The sequence below is a fragment of the Mercenaria mercenaria genome, chromosome 14 (genome assembly GCF_021730395.1).
Source record: "Mercenaria mercenaria strain notata chromosome 14, MADL_Memer_1, whole genome shotgun sequence".
In the NCBI taxonomy this organism is placed as follows: Eukaryota; Metazoa; Mollusca; class Bivalvia; order Venerida; family Veneridae; genus Mercenaria; species Mercenaria mercenaria.
Window position 1 is genome coordinate 13,826,349 of NC_069374.1, and position 22,092 is coordinate 13,848,440.

A 22,092-nucleotide genomic window follows, 5' to 3' on the forward strand; every position below is an offset into this window, starting at 1 on the left:
GCGTGGTTTTTAGTAAGGATGTAAGACACCTTAACAGTTTAGTTGCATATCATCTAATGGTAGTTTTGCGCGTTCGGATAAAACATATACAATATAGAAGTTGAATAAACCATGGTTTTTAAAAGCTTCAGTGTAATACTGAGAACACTAGACAGATAAAAAACTGTGTTTCCTATTGTATCCGAATTATTTGAAACATTTGGACCTCACGCAAGTTTGCATAATGGGAGTTACAATTGTAATGGTATTTTCGCGATTTTTTTTCTGAAACGTTTTTTGTCACAGTTGTAAATTGACATATTGTCATATTGTGTAATACAATGCATAGGTCTGTGAGAGTATTTTCTAGTACATTGTCCATCATTAAACTGAACTGCAAATTTCATTGTAACTTTGTTTTAATATTGATCTTTGTAAAAATGTTACGGCTTTTATGAATTTTCACAGGAGGTAACATTTATATGTAGGGAGATTTTCCTTTGCGTATAACGAGCAAAGTTTGCTGCTCTGTTTTACTTTTTTATTTTAACGTTACGCCATGACTTCCGGATAATCAGTTGTGCAGAAAAGTCTTAAAACATTTAAAAGTGATGTCAGGTATGAACTTTTTAATGAAATATAAACATAAGGAGTATCCTTTTAAAGACATAGGAACCAAAACAGTCTCAGTGATTCATTTGCAACATTTCTTAATTACTCGTATGAGCAATTTAAAATAGAAGAATTAAAAGCATAATATGTTTATTCTAATGTAAGAGCATTTTAAATTGCTCATACGAGTAAAATGAAAATTTGATATTAACGCAATTTGCATATTTTTCGAATGCAAATTGCGTTAATATCAAATTTTCATTTTACGAGGCTAACATTGTGACTGCACCTATGAGGATAAGCTGTCCAAATATTTGTTTTTTTTATCTTAATGTAAGCGGAAAAATGGTTTCAAAATGGACTGATATGAAAAAGAGTCGTGATATAAAATACCTCATACTGTCACTGAGGGGAATCACATGATCAAAATAATCTCTAAACTAAAGTTCTATTTTGAAAAAACATTAATAAATTCCCTGCCATGCTAAGATTTGAAATTCAAACATAGCCTAACATATGACTAATGAAAATTAACAAATTATTATGTAGTTGATAATAAAGATAAATATCCTGTTATAATTACAAACACTAAGGAAAAAAAGAAGTCTAAGTTTCTTGAAGTGTTCCAGATAATCAGGAAGTGATTGTGATTAAAATCTACGTAGTTTTAGGATACATCTATGTTGCCATATGATAGGCTATATTTTAGATTTACAGCAAAACTTGCTTCAATATTATCCCATATTATTCATAAATTTATTTTAGTTTAGAGATTATTTTGATCATGATTTGTTCTACATTAAACAATGTAAAAGATAGCAAGAGTTAACTTTGTAAAGTTAATTTGGAAATCAGCAGATCCATTTTTATGGTTAATTAATTGAGAAAGTCATCTGTTCAGTTTAAGAGATCCAGTGTGCAACAAAAAATCAAGGGGTCACAAATTTGCAGCACAACAAATTATATGCAGTTATTTTTTATAAATCTTCGCACTACCCTAAAATATGTTTCTTTTTAAAGAACTGGCAGGCCATATTTAGAAAAAGTTGAAATGAGCTATTTATTCCTTAGTATTACAGATAATGTGCATTCAAACTGTTTATCAGAAAGAGTGTTTAAGTTCTAAATTTACATTTACATAAATTATAGAGTTATATAATATTCAAATATGCATTTTCACATTTGACTAATTAATTGTAGCAAACGGTATTAGACACTGTATTTATATTTAATATAAGATATACTTTAGAACAAAGAAAATACTATTTTGGATAGTATTTCAAAAGTGCTAACCGCCATTTTGAGGTAGAACAAATTCATTCTGTGGCATTTAAATTCTAACTCGAACCTTACACACCTTACAAATCACACACACACACACACACACACACACACACATGTTTATTCCGTGTGTACACAAATATTGCATAGAAAGTATACTGTCATTTATATTTTTAGATATGAAAGTTGCACATAATCATAGTGTAGAATACGACCACTGCACCTCTATGAAAAAATTTAACCAAACCACATTGATAATCCTTGTCGTGGTCCAAAGTTACAGGGTAATGTAAATAATGTCATTCTTACAATCCTTAGACTAGTTCCTTATACAAATAATTTTAACAAAAATGTTTATCAGAAACCAAACATTGAGAGAGAAATTATTCTATAACTCTTTAACTAATTAAGCATAAAAATCATATAAATGGTCAAGTTTTGGTCTGATATATTCAGAGTAAAGTTTTACAATCAATGAAAGCAAGGAGGTTAAATGTTTATATAAATAAGTCTGCTTTAGATCTCATAGAATGAATTTTAGAATGAAAGACAATCTGTCAGATCATACACCTTGTCATTTCTGGCTAACAACATTGACGTGCATCCATCGTTTGCTGGTATTGTCATACTTGACAGGAAATTCTGCGCATTCATACTTGATATATGAATTCGCAGATTTTGCTGTCTAAAGGCTAAACATGTGAAGCTGAATCCCAGCAGAATTTAAAACTTAGAAATATTAGAATATAAATGACGCTTAAAGTCAGAATAGATAAGCGAGATAATGGTATTGAACAATGTAAAATTGAATGAAGTCGTATATTTCACATATATATTTCAGATACAATTGATATGTCAATGAATATTTGATGTATATGTTTCCTTTGCGAACCCAGTGCTCACCTACTTGACTCAATTTATTGTACACTAAATGTTTAATTATATCCTTTAGCAGTTGAGCATTAATAATTGTTCGTTCAGTCTTTATCCTGTATTTTGTGGAGTTATGAAATAAACACATGTCAAATGCTGCTCAAATGTCAAAAATAACGTTTGAATCATCAAACTGTGAAGATTCATTTAAGATATGTATGAAACTGTCAACTAAATAATGGGCCAATTTGTTTCACTCAACCCGCGGCCTGCAGTCACGTGAGCGGCAAGAAAATTATTCTCGCCGGTTTATTAATAAACGAACGCTTCGTCGGGCGTATGCCGGCCAGTATAAAATCCATTTTTTATGATTTTCTATTGCGGTCTGTTCCAAATAAGTTTGCAAAATATTTCTTGCGGAATGCTTCTACCTTTACTGGAATTAACGCCAAATTTCAAAATGTTTACCCGATTTTATATCGGAAAAATATATGATTTGCTGCTTTGCCTATCTCCAAAGACTGGCGCACATCGGCGTACGCTGGGCAGTGCCGAGAAGCCAAACGGACGTCTAGCCGGTTGCCCGCAGTGAAACAGTGTATGCCGCACAATTGAAACAAATTGGGCCAGGGAGTATAATTATGTTTCATGTGTTTAAAGTTAAAACAAAAACATAAAAATTACAAGTATCCATCTGCTTTTTCATTTAAAGTACATTGCACAGCAGGTATTCTATTAATTGCGATTCCATTCGGATAAAAAATAACAGTTCCTTCACACAATACGTTTAACTAAACAGATAAAAATATATGCCGACGGTGTTACAAATCTAACACTAGTTTATTTCCGCTGACGTTTACTTTAGAAAATTAGAATAATAGAAATACTGCGAGTAAACAATAACACATAACTAAACTCTTTACAGCAAAAATAAGGGTAAGATATTTTCAGTATTTTGAAAAATAAATTAATTGCTACACGAACATTTAGCAATGGTTGCATCAGCATTAAAACAGATCCTTTTATAAATGTTATTAAACCGACAAGTTAGAGAGTTGTTTGGGAATCGTATTAAAATTTTCATTTTTAGTTCTATGTGACTTTTATGTAATATTTTATCCACATGTAAATGTTGTCCTATAATCTTTCATGTTTTAATTCATTCCTCATAACGTTAAAATGAACAACAATCTACATGTCTATTTTAGTCTATACTGATACTAGATACCAATTTGTAACCGGGTTCATTTCAGGTACTGAGCATTCGATAACAAGCTCGTCTTTTTCAAACTTGATAAAATACTTTTTAAGGCACAGAATGTTGTGCCATTTTTATGGAGTATAGTTATATGGCAATTTGTTCTCAATTATCTATTGTCAAAAGCAAAAATACAAAAATAGCAGTTAAGGATTGTCTATCAAGTTAACTAAGGAATATATGAGCCGTGCCATGAGAAAACCAACATAGTTGGTGTGCGACCAGCATGGATCCAGACCAGCCTGCGCATCCGCGCAGTCTGGTCAGGCTCCATGCTGTTCGCTAACAGTTTCTCCAATTCCAATAGGCTTTAAAAGCGAACAGCATGGAGCCTGACCAGACTGCGCGGATGCGCAGGCTGGTCTGGATCCATGCTGGTCGCAAACCCACTATGTTGTTTTTCTCATGGCACGGCTCATATGGCTGTCTTTAAGTGCGCCTGGTTGACTTCTCCACACACTTTAAAAATATATTATACCAAAATATAAACTAAAAAGCAATGCTTTCACTCCTGAATGAATATGTTTCCTTCAATATGAAACGAAACGTGCTATTGGACAATCATAACCATATTCAATAAACATAACTTTTTTCGACCTCTAGTATTATATAGCATTAACTTAGAAATTGAGGGTCTAAAATGATTTAAATGTTATTAATGAATATGCTTTATAGTTATTCCTCGTTTATTGTGTGAAAAACATAATGTATGTTAGTTGAATATGTGGCTATTGCAAAGTGTAACTCAATAACCAGACATTTTGTGAACATATTCTCTTGACATATTGGTATATAAAGATCGTTTACTTTGCTTTTGATCAACTAGCATTATCGTAATGGTCAGGGAATACTGCGCATTAATGTTTGATAAAAGATGCAATGCATTTTGTCAAGAAAAAAAACACATTGAATAGAAAGACTCCCGATGGAAATCAAGACTACAAACATTTTAGCAATATAAATGCCGTCAACATTGATGATAAATAATTCAAATATGTTTGAATTAGTAAAGTTTAAATGGTTCATAGAAACTGTTTGTTGTTATTGATTTGGAAAAAAAACTATGAATCAAGTGTTCGTTTAAAACGCATAATCTAAATCTGAATATCCACATCATATCTGAAATTTTCTTATGCAGCAAATTTTGAACTAAGTTGAACTAAGTTCTTGACTTAAACTAATAGCATATCTTCACTTAAACTCGTTCGTATAGTAATTCTTCCCTGTGACAAGTATTAAAAAATAAAAACTGAACCGTGCTATCTACTTCAGTCGTACCACTTTATGACATTACATCACAGTATTTCTAAGTATAGACTAAAAGGGAATGGTCATACGACTTCGTGTTACTATGGTAGCGAGTAATACTCAACAGAACCTTGTATGCACTTTTGTTACCTACGTATATAAACTTAGTTTTTGATTTTACTCCTATTGTTTAAAATAGTTACTATTTTCTTACGAAAAGTAAGTCTTTAAAATTAACTTATTCTTAATGATATTTTATTTAAAAATATCACAAAAATACACAAAACAGCTAGAACCGACTTCTTATTGAATAGTTGACATGTTTCTGTTAAAATATATTAAGGGTTTGTTTAACGTTAGTTATACCGGCCGTATGTTCTTAGTATTTACATCTATAGAGAACCAGTTTTCCTTGTCACAAGATGTAAGAAATGATTTTTCAACAAGAAGCGCACTGTGTTCCTAGGCCATAAGGGCAATGCCAACGCATGACTGTTGAACATCAATGTTGAGCCTGCAACATTTTCGTATTTGTCGTGTTGAGCGACCTGTGAAGTTTCCACTTATTCTATTCTATCAATTTTGTTCCTATTCTTGCTATTTGAAACGTAAAGTATCTTGCATCTAACAGACCCCAGATTGTTTTCTTTGATCTTCTCATGTTCTTACTTTTAAAAGTACATATAGGCATCAAAATTGAAACAGACCTTTTTCTTTTGGGATTTTTTAAAGAAAAAAAGATGTTTAAAAATATCTACATGAATTGTCACAATTTCCTTAAATGTTCTATAAAAATCTCTTCTTTTTTTATCTAACTGATCACTAACCAGTTCAAAGTTCTGCTAAGACCAATTTATTTTAAATATGCATTAGGTAATTAGCATCTTTTGCATGAGATTTGACTAAAAGGTTGTCTGCATTTCCCCCAAACATATAATGTCATGACCATTTGTTTTTTGTCTCAAGTAACTCTTTTTGAAACCATTTTCCTGCATCTTTGACTGCACTTCGATGCAGTTACATATAGGCATGTCTAAAATATGTAGTGTCTACTTAAATTTTGTATTTTCACTTAGTATCAATCAAATGACCTTAGCTTGACGTGTAAAAGAGTGTATGTTCTATGTAAAGTATCATCAAAGTGTAAAATACTTATGCATTTTTGCGCATCTTTCCGCAGCATTTCTTAGCAACATCTCCGATAGCAATCTGTGAACAAAAGCTCCGTCAAAATATCGTAAAATGTAGAAAATCCTTCACTTTTTGGAAATATCAGTATCTCGATGTTATAGGCATTGTCTTCACCTGTGAGACTAAATAAGCTCGCCGCCTAGTGCAATAGAGAATGCGAACATCTACGGATCGCGGAGTCGTATGTTCAGTTCAAACTCCGGGTGAGGCGTGTCGATTTGATAAAAACCATTGTTTCTGAAATTATTCGTCCTCCACCGCTGATTCAAGTGGGGCAGTTGAAAGTTACTTACGGAGAACAGTTTTATACAGGTACAGAATCCAGAAACACGGGTTAAGTTAACTACTCGCCGTTACATAACAGAAATACAGTTGAAAAAAACGGCGCTTACCCCGAGGCAAACAAGCAGACAGACTCATAAATAGCAAGTTTACACCTGGTGTCATACATTTTGAATACCTTACATGTTTGTACAATGAATGAAACCTACAGTAAATATAATTTTAATGTCGATCGCAGCTTTTTTTATTATTAATTAAAGGTAATGTTGATCGCAACTTTTTATTAATTAAAGGTTAGAGATAAAAGGATTTTCTAAATTCGAAATCAAACAATCGGCATACACTGTGCTTCGTTGTATAACTGTTAAATTGTAATTGTAAACAAATTAAACCGTTTCCTTTATTCCCCCTACCCCAGTAAAATCAAGTTTTCGTCATGACAAATGGGGACTGTATCATCAGAATTGTTTATTAAAGGTCTAGAATGTTCAATGAAACATTTCGTTTTATAGCCTATTCATAATGTAATATTTCATGATCATGAACCGTAATTGAATATGTACACAAATGGGACTCATGATTTTGAAAATTGTAAACAATTAATCAGAAGTATTTCAGAACATAGTCTCTAGATATTTAAACTAGCTAACATCATTTAGTTTTTACATATTGAGCTGGAAATGTCTCAACGGTCAGGGAGTACTAAACATTAATATTTTATGAATGATTTTACACTTTTGTTGCCATAAAAGATAGACTGATTCCCAATAGAAATTAAGACTACATAAATACGACCAGTTCTAAAGGATGAAAATATCATGTTTAGACCAACCGTAAAATGTCCCAAGATACGGTTACTATATGGTAACTATGGTACGTAGATACCGCTATCACATGGTCCATAATTTCAATAAATCAACAATTTTAAGAGCGGGATCTTTAGTAAATACAGATATGAAACTGTGTAATGATAAAAAAATTAATTGGACATCAGAATCGGCAAAAACATTTGGTATGACATTCTCGAACAATATTAATCTAGACCCGAAATTAAATAGCTTGAACAACTGTTTGTTCAATGGGAACACAGAAAACTACCATTACTAGGAAAAAGTACAGTGATAAAAACTTATATCTCCCTTTACAGTTTTACCAAGTCTCTGAAGAAAAATTAAAGGTAATAATAAACTTTAAGATAATGTATAACTTTATATGGGACAATAAACCAGAAAAAATAAAAAAAAGATGTACTACAAATTGATTACGAGAGAGGAGGACTAAAGATGATAGATATTAAGTGTTTTTTGAACTCGATAAAAGCCTGTTGGATAAAACGATTTATGTGTAACAGTGAAAGTGTGATTTGGGGTACTTTCTATAATGCAATTCTCCAAACAGCAGGGGGAAAGTTAGTATTTGAATGTAATTTGAATCATAAAGACATTGAAAACATATGTAAAAACAACGTATTTTAAAGATGTTCTTATTGCATGGTATACCATTAAGAAGGTTGAATTAAATGACATAAGTGGAAAACAGATAATCTTGAATAACTCTGACAAAAGGAATGGGAATAAAACGTTTTATTACAAAGAATGGCATGAAAAAGGAATAAGATATTCAGAACACTTATTTGATTACAGGAAAAAAGATTTTTATTCTTTTGAACAATTCAAGTACTTATACAATCTGGAAAATAATGAGTTCTTAAAATATTTTCAAATTATCACCAGCATCAAGCCGGACCTAAAAGAATCACTTAAAAAAGAAAGCATCATATACACTACTACAGACAACCTGCTAAATAAAATTCAGGCAGCAAAAGCACAAAACAAAGTACTATACACTAAACAAGCAAACGTAAAACTAAAACTAGAAATAAAATCAGAAAAGCACTGGGGATAGTTCCAACAAATAAGTATTTGTTCAAAATGAAATTGACTAGAACAAACTTATGTGTGTTTTGTAACATGTAAGTGGAAAGTATATAAAATCTATTTTGGGAATGTAATCATGTTCAAATTTTGTGGAATAGACTAAGTAACTTTCTTTCAGCAAAGGGAATATCGTGCCCTTTCAATCTAGAATGTAGGCTATAAGTTTTGGATTTGTGCAAACGGGGTTAGAAAGCAATATCATAAATTTCAAGATTTATTTGATGAAATATTATATTTTTCAAATGCAAAATAGACGTAAGGTTCCCGTATTCAACCAGTTTTTATCCTATTTAAATATCAGACTTTGTCTACAAAAAGAAATAGCAATCATGCAAAATAAACTTGATTTAATTTATCATTTAAAGAAATAGTCTTTCTTATATCTTTAGTATACATCCTTACCACGTACATTACTAAGACACACGAAAAAAATATTTGAAATAATCTATTTAAAAGTAATCAAGAGCGCACATGGGTAAACTCTATGTTTTGTTTCTCTACTTTTATCTTACACAGTGTTAACTTTCTTCTCAAGTTAAGCGTCTTATCATTCAAAGTGGACACATTTATTTATCTTTTTTGACATACAAAACGATTTTATAAACAAAGCTGAGCGGGAAATGATGCAATTGTTTTATGTATCTCAAAGATATTATTTCTGTTTTATTATAATATATATATGATAGGTCTGCAGAATTGTACAAAAACAAGTGTAACGTGTTTGTATGATGTACGTCATAAAAAAACAACAACAACAACAAAAAAAACAAAAAAAGACAGTAAATTTCTTAAATGTCTCGCGCTTTTACAAAAAAATATGCTGTTTATTGAATTTGTGGTGTACATTACAATAGTGAAATGATATATACGGTCGACCAAGCACGAATATACAAACAATTAAAAGCATCATATAGAATTGCTTTGACACTGAGATTAAACTTATTTACAGTCCTACACAGAATAGAGATTTACAGAAAATATAATCATAACTTTCAGACCGTCTATAGTCAACTCAGACAAAATAAATGAGAACCAATTCCCAGCTGAAAAAAAAAGAATAATAAAAATCATATATACGCGGTAATTTAAATTTATTTATAATTGATTAAGCAAAAGGTCGGTGATGTGGCAATGGCGAAAAATATACTGAAGGGACAGTTATACACTTAATATTTCGATCTCAAGTGATATATCGAGGGTTCAACGCAATAAGGGCGTATCACATATGATTATTATATGTAGATACGCCCTTATTGCGTTGAACCCTCGATATGTTACTACGTTGATTCCAGTATAGATACAAGTCAAATGGTTTATCGCGGCCAGAAATTTGTACAAACCGGACAGAAGTTGCGAAATTGTCATTTGTTCAGGAAAGAAGCGTTTACCATAATGTCCAGTACTGGACAGGTATAGTGACCATGCACGGACACAGCCAATTTTCTCAGAGGGGGTCCGATCCCCCCCCCCAACCCCACCCTGGAATTTTTGAAATTTAGCACTTCATTTTTTTGCGTTCTGGGACAGTTTTATGGACTAACCTGTTAAATTTGGGAAAATGATAAAATCAAGCTTTCTTGAAGGTAAAATTCTTAGTTTCTTTTAGATAAATAATATGAATTATGTCGGGGTCGTATGTAGCAGCATCCGCATATACTTTACATGCAGTCCTAATGTTGCCTTTTTTTCGAAAAACATTTTCTTTCCTTCTTGTCTTCTTTCTTTTTTTAAAGATTTTCCAGAGGGGGTCCAGTCCCCATCCCCACCTCTGGGTCCGCGCATGGTGACATATCATGCGTTATGTTTATGAAGGTAAACTTGTGTTTGGTTAAATTTCAACAGAGCACAATTGTCTGAACAGTGTACAAACTCATTACTGTTTTTTCAGGCAAGTGTGGAAAAAAGTGGTAGACAATGAAATCAGTAACATTTTTATTAAAAAAAAAACAATGAGACAAACATTTCCAACATCTTTGGACGGCTCAAAAATCCCATGTTAAACATACGATAAAGCCCGAAACGCGTGAAAATGTTCCGAATGTAAATCGGGTGAAGTTAAGCGCTCTATGTATAAAGTTAGATTATGCGTCTAGATTGATTAAACTGGGCGAGTCTACTTACTTATTCCTTGAGGATGAAAAAAATGTGTTTTTTAAATGTTGCTCTTAAACAAGGGTGGCGGTTGAACTACTAAAAGTACAACAACAGTTAATTCACAACAAATCATACGGTATGTTTTATAATCAGTAGAAGCTAGTCGTTTTTACACTTATGAGACCTGTTTCACCCACAAGTAAAGAATTCACAGGTCCATCATGAAATATTTTCCCCAGCGCACATATACTTGTCCTATTCAATTTGATCGCGGCCTCATCGGAGGCGATCAATAAACTCCTTTTAACACGTAAACAGTAGTGTCTCAATGGATATGAGGAACAAGAAACCTTCAGGTTAAAAAACAGCAATTCTGCATATAATTTAGTTCCTAACACATTTTTATAGAAATAAAAGTGTAATATTTTATTCTTAGAACATGGATTACTACATTAAATTGTGCTATATTATTATGATAAAAGTTTTAAAAAGATACATGTAGCAAAGGTAAAATATATAACATTAAAACACTTAGTCTAGTAAAAGCTAATTAATTTTTGGGAAACAAGGGATTTAAACATATTTTATTCCTTCCTTTTTATGACAACATATACAATGTACATATACAGAACATATACAAAACACTCTAAGAAAGGTAAAAGGGTTGGACCACAAGTTCATATAACATTAGGAAACAAGGGAAAACATCCAGAAAAGCAATTGTCCAAATAACGCAGCCATACTGTTCAGATGCGTTTAATTATATCACTGCACCCTCGTGATAAAGCACACTCGCTTCTGAACTCCAAACAATGATTTTGTTCAACGATATATCAGTGACAGGGATACATTTAGTTCAGATACCATTTAGTTCAGACACCTAAAGTATTAATATCTTATAGATTCGACACCCATTACACAAATCTTAAGATGTGCCCTTCATATTATATAATCATTCGATTATATATATCAAAATCACAACATTTATATCTCTTCTAAATAAAAGTTGCGTGTTATGCGCACTGCTACAAACTAGGAGACACCATTGCTTTTTCTGTAAGCCATGAACACAAACACAGTTAAAGAGAAAATGCGCTGATGAACTGTTACACAGTATGTGTTATATTTACAAAATAGTCAAACAGACATTTTAACCAAATAATTATCAAAACAGCAAGCATTTCCTCCCTTCTTTGTAGTGTAATCAGAGAGAGGATCATAAAAAAAAGTGCAAATAGTGGAACTATTTTTGTCTAATATTATTAGTTTAAAATGTAAATGCACGAATATAGTGAAATACGTTCATTCGCGTTCGCCAACATTTCATTTCGAGACGGAAGAATATCAAACACAAATCTTGAATTAAGTATCCCCCTGATATCTAAAACTGATATCGTTAAGTTTTCCGACTGTCACTGGCACTGTAGTAATGGACAGGGAATACCGTGCATTAATATTTGATAAACGCTTTTATAAATTTTGTCATAAAACTGGACAAAGCCGGAAAATACGGCTCCCCGTAGAAATTACAATTACAAAGATACGAGTGCTAAAAACGACCAACGCATCGTGATTAAATCACCAAAGCAATGGTTTGGAAATATGTTCAATTATTGTAGGTGAAGATAGCGCATAGCCTACAAAATGCAGTCAGATACAATAATTCGATTTACAGAACATTGCGCTGCCACGCGGCTTTATAAGCTGCGTGATGTTACTGGATATCAATTGTAAGCTATCGTTGATTTAATTCATTTTATAAGTCTACGGTATAATAGTTAGCAGTTTGTAAAATTATGTGAAATCTTTTGCAAACATTGAAGGCAACTGTGCACATTTTTCATAATGGCTCCAAAAGCTTCTATGTAATGGTTTAGGCGGAACTCTGTCATAAGTTAATATTGAAATGAATCCATGACCCCAGTGGACCAGAAAATCTTAGAACAGGGTAACATTTTATGGCCATCAAATGGCACGTAACGACAGTATCCATGAAAAGATCCAATGTGCAATTCAACAAAATATGGCAGGTACATTTTAGTTTGATTTAATCTGTTCATGAGAGGTTATAAAATATGTGTGTATTGTTACAAACCGCTACCTCTCACACAGACAGACAGAGACACGCACACACCCAAGTGCGAACGCTCATGCGCAACTATTTCCATTTATGTCGTGTTGGTTGGACGACATATGGTTTTCCACTTTTTTATTTTATTGCTTGCAAAAACATTAAGGAAGAGACCTTGTCTGGTTATTTCAAAATCTTTTCTTGTTATTATGAAACTGTTATCTTGTAATTACGAAATCGTTTCTAGTAATTACGAGATATTTTATCCTAATTACGCGAAAAATATTTCGTTACCACATGTCAAGATAATATATTCGTTGCTTACTTTTCATTTGACACGTTTTTGCTTTCCTAAAACTACCGGGAGTTATAAACTTAGCTTTTTAAATTATAGAATTCAAATTAAGCATCGGACTATTACTACAGTGATATAGCTTTATGTGCACTTATAATCATCTATTAACTGCAGTGTTTGTACAGTATAAAAGTATCAAAAGTATCATGTTAAGTATTTGTATAATATATGATGCAGTTTCCAGCCAGTCGAATATGCGAAATTGAGCTGAGAGGTAAGCTAAAACAGACAGTCTAAGGGCGAAAACTGCTAGATGTCAACAGTTGAGGGAAACATGTAATGGTTGCTTTTCTTTCAGTCAGTAAGGCAATTTTGCAATATGTTAACAATATAAAGAGCAATTTAGCTTGAACACCACTAAATCGGGGTATTATTTTTATATATTAATTTACTTGATAACGTTATTTCGACAATTTCGTTCAGAGTCCTATATTCAAGAAATATATTTCTATAGAAAAAAAGTAAAATGAAAAAGGAACGCTAGCTTTAAATAACGAACTAAATTAACTTATTTGAGCTTCTTTCAGTGTCACTTGTTGGCACCTAAAATTTTTACGACTTGCATTAGCATATTACATAATGTTTTATCTGGTTTTGCTTCCATTCTCAGGATACCCCCATTTCATATCACCGTTACAAAGTTTTTGAGAAAATCTTTAGGCATGTACATTTGATAAAGATCAATCCTAGTTGAATACAGTAAGCAAACACTAGGGCAGTGTAAGCAAATATCTTGCAGTATATTGTATTATTCATTCATTTGGAAGATATTTGGGGAATATTCTAAGTAGTTGTAAAATTGAAGCGTTTAAAGCCATTAGCATTGTTTTACTCTATTTATGATACATTAGCGGCTATCTGATTGTTTTTTTAGGGTTTGCCCAAATTATAAATTGAGCACTATTCGTTGTTTCATAAAGTATTTTTCTTGCTTGATAAATTCAACATTTTCCAGTATTATAGAGACTTCTTTTCCAATCGAAAATTCAAGTTTTACTGCAGAGAAAAAAGAGAAAGATATGATAGTTTTAATGTTAAAAAAGTTACGGTTATTATCTACAATGCCTTCAAGTATTTTGTAATCGGTGACACGTATCAGAAGTGTAAAAGGGTAGTAAAACGTTTTGGTATATGAGATCTACACCTAGCAGAAAGCCTTGCTTTATTGTGACATTTGGTACAAATGTAAGAAAGTCTCTCCTTCAGTGATCTATGGTATCTACGGTTCAGTGATAATGGTTAGTTTTGTTTTAAATTAGAACTTTACAGATTTGTAATAGTTTTTCCAAAAAAGCGAAAGAATTGTTTTATATAATTTCCTCATGAATTGGAAGCCACAAATCTTTGAGGAATTATAAACAATGTTTTATAAAATGTCACACATCACCTTCAACGGAATTCTAGAGATATATCAAATGGAATTCTGTGATCACAGAGAACAGGCAAATATTACAACACTAAAATAGAAAAAGTGGAAACGCCACAGGTCGCTCAACACAACAAAAACGAAAATGTTGCAGGCTCGGTTTGACTGAGCCTGTTCATGGACGGTAGTCAAAATGCATGCTACCGTTCACGCCCTCTAGCCCCGGGTTGAGCAGAACTCAAAATTTACACATGCTAAAAGTACAAAAAGCAATTTAGAGACATCTGCAGATGTGTTCATACGGCGGTGCACATGGAACCTTCAATGCTACACTAGCGTGTAATTCCATGAAAAGCGGCGTATGGTCCCCAGTTAAAATAATGGGTTTGCCCTAAACGAGAAAACAATGAGCAGAACTAAACAAAACTGGAAATTAGAAAGGGGATCTGAGGTTATGGAGCCTGCATATCACAGGAACTGCCAAAAGACAAAATTAAAAAGCAGGCACCATATCCAAGGGGTGATTAAACAATACCAAAAGCTATGAAAGCGGGAGTATTGGAACCACCTAGGCCGAAATGTTCAAGTCAAGCATTTCTCTACTGGCCTCAAAGTCAATAAGTTTTTCTATATCAGCATTATTGCATATTCATTCATTCGCCTGAAAATAGACACACCGCACTAATACATCTGCACGTACGCACGCTTGCACTCACAAACACACACACATACGCACACACACATGCACACACAACGGCAAAAAATAATATGAAGATAAATGTAACATTGTATATATTGACGATAATTTTTTTGATTTATGTAAATTTATACACGAAATGTTTGAAGATTAGATATATAAACAATTAAAAAAAAAACAATGAAATAATATGTTGTCATGTGCCTTTGAAGTGAAATATCATCACGTCATTCTGTGTTTCACGTTTTTTTAATACGTGGTGTTTTGTCACGACAAAACAGAATCGGACAAGACGGTATTTCTTTTTCAGCATGTACGAGTAATTTCCTACTTGCCTCATATAGTCTCACATGTAATATCTGTTTACCACGTAAATACAATCTTTGCATGTGTGCACTTTTTATGGTATGTTTATACCAGTAAGTAGATATTTAACATTTTATATCAATATATTACACGCGTGTCAACCCGTTGATATTCAACTTAATTACAGATTGTGCATGTACAGACAGTGACAACTGCGATAATTGACACGTTTCCAAGACAACTGATTCAACGCAAGCTGCAAGTCACTCTTTCTGTTTGCCTCGTTTCGTTCCTGCTTGGAATATCTTGTGTAACTCAAGTAAGCGCTTCTTCCTTTAAACTTGCATATAACATTATATTACATGTAAGATTTCAAATTAACACTTTTAAACCGACATATCAAATTTATAATTTCGAAACTGATAATGTTTGAATATAGACACTGCTGTTTGAGCCGTTGTCGGGGAACGATTATGCCCATTACTTTAAATATGACTTTTGACATTATGCCTTGATTTCATGTACCTATGGTTTTACCATAATGTGTTTCTTAATGTTCACTTTAGATTTACTTTTCTTTTAAGGGTGGAATATACTTTCTACAGATTCTGGACTGGTATTGTGCAAGTATAGCCGTAATGCTCCTAGCTTTTTTGGAAACAGTTGGTCTAGCCTGGGTGTATGGTATGTCTTAATAATTTGCTTCTTTGATTGTGCTACTCAGAGTCAAAATTGTATAAATTTTCTGTTTCAGTGAAGCCAATCGCAGATAAAGGTGGCCTGGTGGTCTAGTTGACTGTCAATTTCAAAGGTCTGGGATTGGAATCATAAGTGAGATGCTGTTAAGTGTCTTCTACCTAGCTAAGAGGCATGTACTGGTTCTTCCAAGGAAAAGTAGCTTCGCGTGTATCGGTGCTATACATCGACATCCGATACGTGAAAGAACACGACTGTCCATTTGCAAAGAGCTAGGCTAAGTTATCCTGTATCTAAAAAGGATTTCTCCCTCTATTCTGGGGGCTTTTCCTTACTCTGTCCGTCTGTTCTGATCGCTCTGTGTCTGTACTAGTAGAGGAAAAATTTCGTGCCCTGAGTGGCTGCGTTTTCGCTATGTACAGCGCCTTTGATGACGTGTTTATCATGTAAATGGCTCTATATAAATCTTATAATAATAATAATAACAATAATAATAATTCACCTTTTGTCCTCTAACCATGTTTAAAGTGAACATGGTCCAGAAATAAAATTCATTGACAATACATTAACAAAATAAAAAAAAACATATGCTTCCAAAAACGGTAATGCTATATAAAGGGTATTACTAAAAGATTAACAAAAGTAACTTTATATAGTATTTAAATAATTCCTATATCAAATGCTGTCAAATTTTATACCATCAATTATTTAGATTATGTTATATTTTTAAAATATTTGTTACATTCATCTCCATACAAGTCGTTTAACGTCTTTTGGGCATTAGAGAAAAATGAAAGAATTGTTTCACCTTTGTAATACAGAGGGCATTGCAGCAGAATGAATGTGATATTTTTTTAAATGGGTGATAAGTAAATTAGCTGCTTAATATACGATATGTTAAGAGAAATATACAAAATAAATTTCTCTTGAACACAGGTATTGAACGGCTGTATAAGGATATAGAGTTGATGATAGGCAGAGCCTTGCCGTCTGTCTGGGGAATCTTCTGGAAGTACATTACACCATTCATTATCCTGGTATGATTACTTAGTAGTACGATCGATAGGTAACGTGACGTTGCCATATGGTCGCTGCTTAAAACAGACAAACAGAAAACGTTTGCGTTTCAAACATTTTGTCAATAAAGAGGCGTTGATGATTCCAAGTTGTCTGTTTGCATGGAATATGTAATATTACCATTTATGAAAGTGTCAATGTCCAACGATTTGAAAATTGTACGTGTCCTGATTGAAGGCACATTCATTTGTAAATAGAACTTGACTTAAATAATATTGTAAACAAACAAATAAAAAGCAGAAGTATAGTCATTACATACAATCCACAAACGCAGTATAAAGATTGTAATAGGACAATATGAGCACAAGTGGGTCAATTAAAAGAGTCCTAGCTAGGCTTTCCGTTTAGTTAACCATCGTCATCGTGCATCAACTTTTTCTCACTGATTAATGTTTAATATAAAGGCGTGTATATCTGTGTATATAGAAATGTATGATATATCTAAACATTAGTTTAAAGATAACTTATTTTCTAACAGCTTATCTGGATTTTTAATCTGGCACAACTTGAGGCAGTGAAGTATGGTGATGTGACGTATCCCAGGTGGGCTATCGGAATAGGCTGGGTTATAGCGTTTATATCCCTGATACCAGTTCCAGTTTGCATGATTCAAGCGCTTCGTAAAGCAGAGGGAGACACACTTTTAGAGGTTAAGTAACTCAAATTTTATCGCAAGAAACAATCTTAAGGACTTTTTGATGTTTCGCTAACACTTTTTTAATTTTGTAAATTGCAATATGAGAATATCTAGTAGGAAAAATACCATATTCATTTGACTCTTTACAAATAACCGTTGTACATTTCGATACTTTAGTCCATGTACAACTAAGGTTATCTATATTAAGTTAAAGCTAGACATTTCACTCTGTATTCATTTGGTTTTGCATTACATGACAAAAACTTTTCACTGACAATCACAACCTTATATATCTATTGATAATTATATGTTTTTCTTTACTAAACGTACATTACTGTACATGGTTAATTTTTTGACTGTTTAGGATTTTATGCTGACTTGCCTATTATTCCGAACAGTTTATTGTTAGTACTGCACGTACCCCCAATATTAACTTCATATGTAAGATATGATGATATAACAACAGAGTGATCCAACAAAATACCTAAAATGCGAAAACATTTAAATTACATTTTAGAAATTAGCAATATTTCAAAACTGAAACAAGATACTGAGATACTGAGACTCTTTATTTTTTAAAATCAGTGATAGGAAAAAATCAGTCATGTTACAATGGAGACATTTAATTTACGTCGAAACATGAACTGTCAAGCTAAAAACGTTGATCTACTTATAACATACAACATGTGCAACATGCAATAAGTTGGAAAAGCCATGCAACATTTTTAAAACGTATTTAATATATGTAATTTTATTGATCTTGCATTCTTATCCAATGTTGCCATACATTTCATTTCAATGAATAAAAGTATGATTTTTTTTCCCATTCATGCCGAATGATATTGGAAGAATAATATTAACCGTCTCTGTAAAGAAAATTTCTAGATCCATAATTTAAAACGCAAACTACAGAAGGGTTAAATTCAAAATAACTGTTTACCACAGATCAGTTCCATGAATATGATATGTAATTATGCTTTTACATATGTACCCTGGTATTATTTCGTTTCTTTCTATCTTGATTTTTTTCTTTAGAATTCTGATACAGGAATTTTTGTATTTTCATATCCTGGTTAGTACCTATTAAATATAAATGTATATGCATTTTGATATTGTGCGTAACCTTTCCCACCATTTGACTTTACGTTTAACGTCGGGTCCATGGTTTATATATTCTATGTTATTCTATATACATTATACTGATAAAGGTGTTAGCCGAAACGTTAATGCAATAAATTACTATAGACAAAACTTATATACGTGTTTGCTGTAGTACCTACCACATGCCTCTTTGAGAAAGCTTGAGTTATTTAGAATAGAACAGATTATTTTGCCAATTTCAAATGCAAATTTAACCTTGAAAATGTATTTGCCTTTTGCATTTTTCAGAAACTAAAACAAAGTACAAAGCCAAGCCCAGAATGGAAACCAGCCAATCAAGACCTTCAGGAACAGTACCTAGAAATGATACAGAATAATGTCGTAGTGTTTGACGTTAAAACATGATACGCCCGAACTCGTCAATTATTTGTTATATCAGTATGATAATTCATAAGCATTTGTAGTTTGTCTTGTAAGACACATCACATAGATGTCTGATACTTTGTAAATATAAATTTCAATCGCATAAATTATGTGTAATTATATCTTTATCTTTGTATTATTAATATGAAGTGTGCACAGGAAAAAGTTGCATGTGTGTAATATTGAATACAGTGTGCTGTATTTACGACAAACATACATTCACTGAGGTCAAGCATGAAAGTGACAACTGGCAAACTATATCAAAAGTAAAATGATATTCCTCAGGATGCAATGCGATGCCACATATTTCATACCAGATGCATCATTTAACATGTATTAATCACGTCTCGATAATATTACAACTGTTTTGCGACAAATGTTTGTATTTAATTCTCTATAAAGGGTTTTAAAATAGATAGATGTTTAAAAACATGGTGCTCCTTCTGTTCTGTTTATTTCACACACAACAAAAGGCATTTTGTATTTTTGTATTTCTCATTGGTATCATTGTAGTATATTCTAATTAAGCCGATATAGGGTTGCCTTACCCAGATCGTCTGTGTGTTTCAAGACACTTGATGGTTTTAGTCAGAGCAGAATTTACATATGTAATGTGACATGGATGCAAATGGTTTGAATGTTATACTGTTTCATGGAAGTGGCTTGAACTGTTACAGCGAAGTGGTTTATAGCTCATCAAATGCTGGTTTCAACCTTTCTATGCTGTCAGCGCTTTGATTAAACAATGATAAACATTATTTTGTAATTATGGTCACGAAAGACAAAGTGCAAAGGAAAGTTTTACTTAAATCATAACAGCAATAAGCATGTTTGATTTTTTCTAAACTGCCAATACAGTTGCCGTCCATGTAAACATAAATGTAATTAGAATATTTTTATCCCGTCGGCAAATGTTTTTAATGTCTCATTTGGACGTTTCTTCGCTAGTTTGAATAAAACGTTCCATACACAGATTGATCTTAGACGAACTAATATATTCATTTCTAGATAAATTTCACTCTTCCGTTATATCCAAATTGCCTGCCGTGAATAAAGTTTATAAAGAGCAATTATTTAAGCTTGATAACAATTCTAGCATATAACTGTGATTGGTATGTGTGTCAAACTGTTATCCAACCCCCAAGTTAAACATTATAATCTTCTTCCAACATATAAGTCACTAACATATTAGTCTGATTCAATTACCTTAGTACCAAAGAAAAGCACAGATTGTCTATCAGCTATGTGTTGTTGTCGGGTATTTCCACAGAGTTTGTTTTGCAAATACTTTTTATTAACAAGTTGCAATTGTACAGCATTTAGGACGCTATTGACACAGAACCGATTAATAATAAGGACTGCAGATGAGCCTTCTTTGTGCTCTTATGTGTAAGATGAAAAAGTGTAAATAGTGGAATTTTTTTGTCTCATATTCCATTTATTGTTTAAATGTAAATAAACGAATGTAGTGAAAAAAAAAAACGTTCATGGGTGTTTACCAACATTTCGAGACGGAATAATACTATATAAAGAATTTTCTAGTAAATATTCCCTTGATATCTAAAAATGATAATCGTTAAGATTTTTTTCTGACTGTCACTGTCATTGTCGTAATGGACAGGGAGCCACACATTAATATTTGATTAATGATTTTATACATTTTGTCATAAACCCGGACAAAGCTGGAAAATATGGCTCCCCGTAGAAATTACAATTACAAATATAAGAGCGGTATAAACGACCAATACACCGTGATTAAATCATCGAATTTATAGCTTGGAAATATGTTCAATTAGTGTATGTAAAGATATCGCATAGACCACACAATTATGTCAGATACAGTCGTATACAAATATTATTCGGGTTACAGAATATTGCGTCGCTATGGAAGCCCTGGAGAGACAATTGATTTCCGTACTTCCCACTTCTCGCTTCTAACTTTTGCACTTCTCACTTCCAACTTCTTGACTTCCTACTTCTTACTTCTAACTTCCACACTTCTGACTTCCAACTTCCTGACTTTCGACATCTGATTTCCAACTTCCAAACTTCTTACTTCCGACCTCTTGACTTCTTACTTCCTTCTTCTAACTTCCTGACTTCCGACTTCCGCACTAATGACTCCCTACTTCCGACATCCGCACTTCTGACTTCCAACTTCCTGACTTCTTACTTCCGACTTCCAACCTCCACACTTCTTACTTCCGACTTCCAAAGAGGGAAAGTTGGAAGTCAGAAGTGCGGAAGTTGGAAGTCAGGAAGTTAGAAGTCAGAAGTGTGGAAGTTAGAAGTCAGAAGTGCGGAAGTTAGAAGAGGGAAGTAAGAAGTCGGAAGTAAGAAGTGTGGAAGCTGGAAATCAGAAGTCGAAAGTCTGGAAGTTAGAAGTCAGAAGTGCGGAAGATAGAAGTAAGAAGTGTAGAAGTTGGAAGTCGGAAGTAAGAAGTCAGGAAGTTGGAAGTGCGGAAGTTGGAAGTAAGAAGTCAGGAAGTTGGAAGTCAGAAGTGCGGAAGTCGGAAGTCAGGAAGTTAGAAGAAGGAAGTAAGAAGTCAAGAAGTCGGAAGTAAGAAGTGTGGAAGTTGGAAATAAGAAGTCGAAAGTCAGGAAGTTG

General features: G+C 32.8%; 1 protein-coding gene across 1 annotated transcript in view; it reads left to right on the forward strand.

Annotated features, from left to right (window-relative positions):
• Positions 1-19,917, forward strand: part of LOC123526425 (sodium- and chloride-dependent glycine transporter 1-like) — a 32,244-nt gene extending 12,327 nt beyond the window's left edge. The window contains exons 10-14 of the mRNA XM_045305561.2: positions 15,738-15,869; positions 16,135-16,234; positions 17,183-17,283; positions 17,802-17,972; positions 19,350-19,917. Of these exons, the coding sequence (XP_045161496.2) occupies positions 15,738-15,869; positions 16,135-16,234; positions 17,183-17,283; positions 17,802-17,972; positions 19,350-19,466 (621 nt within the window). The 3' untranslated portion in view covers positions 19,467-19,917. The remainder of the gene's footprint in view (positions 1-15,737; positions 15,870-16,134; positions 16,235-17,182; positions 17,284-17,801; positions 17,973-19,349) is intronic.
• The last annotated feature ends 2,175 nt before the right edge of the window (positions 19,918-22,092 follow it).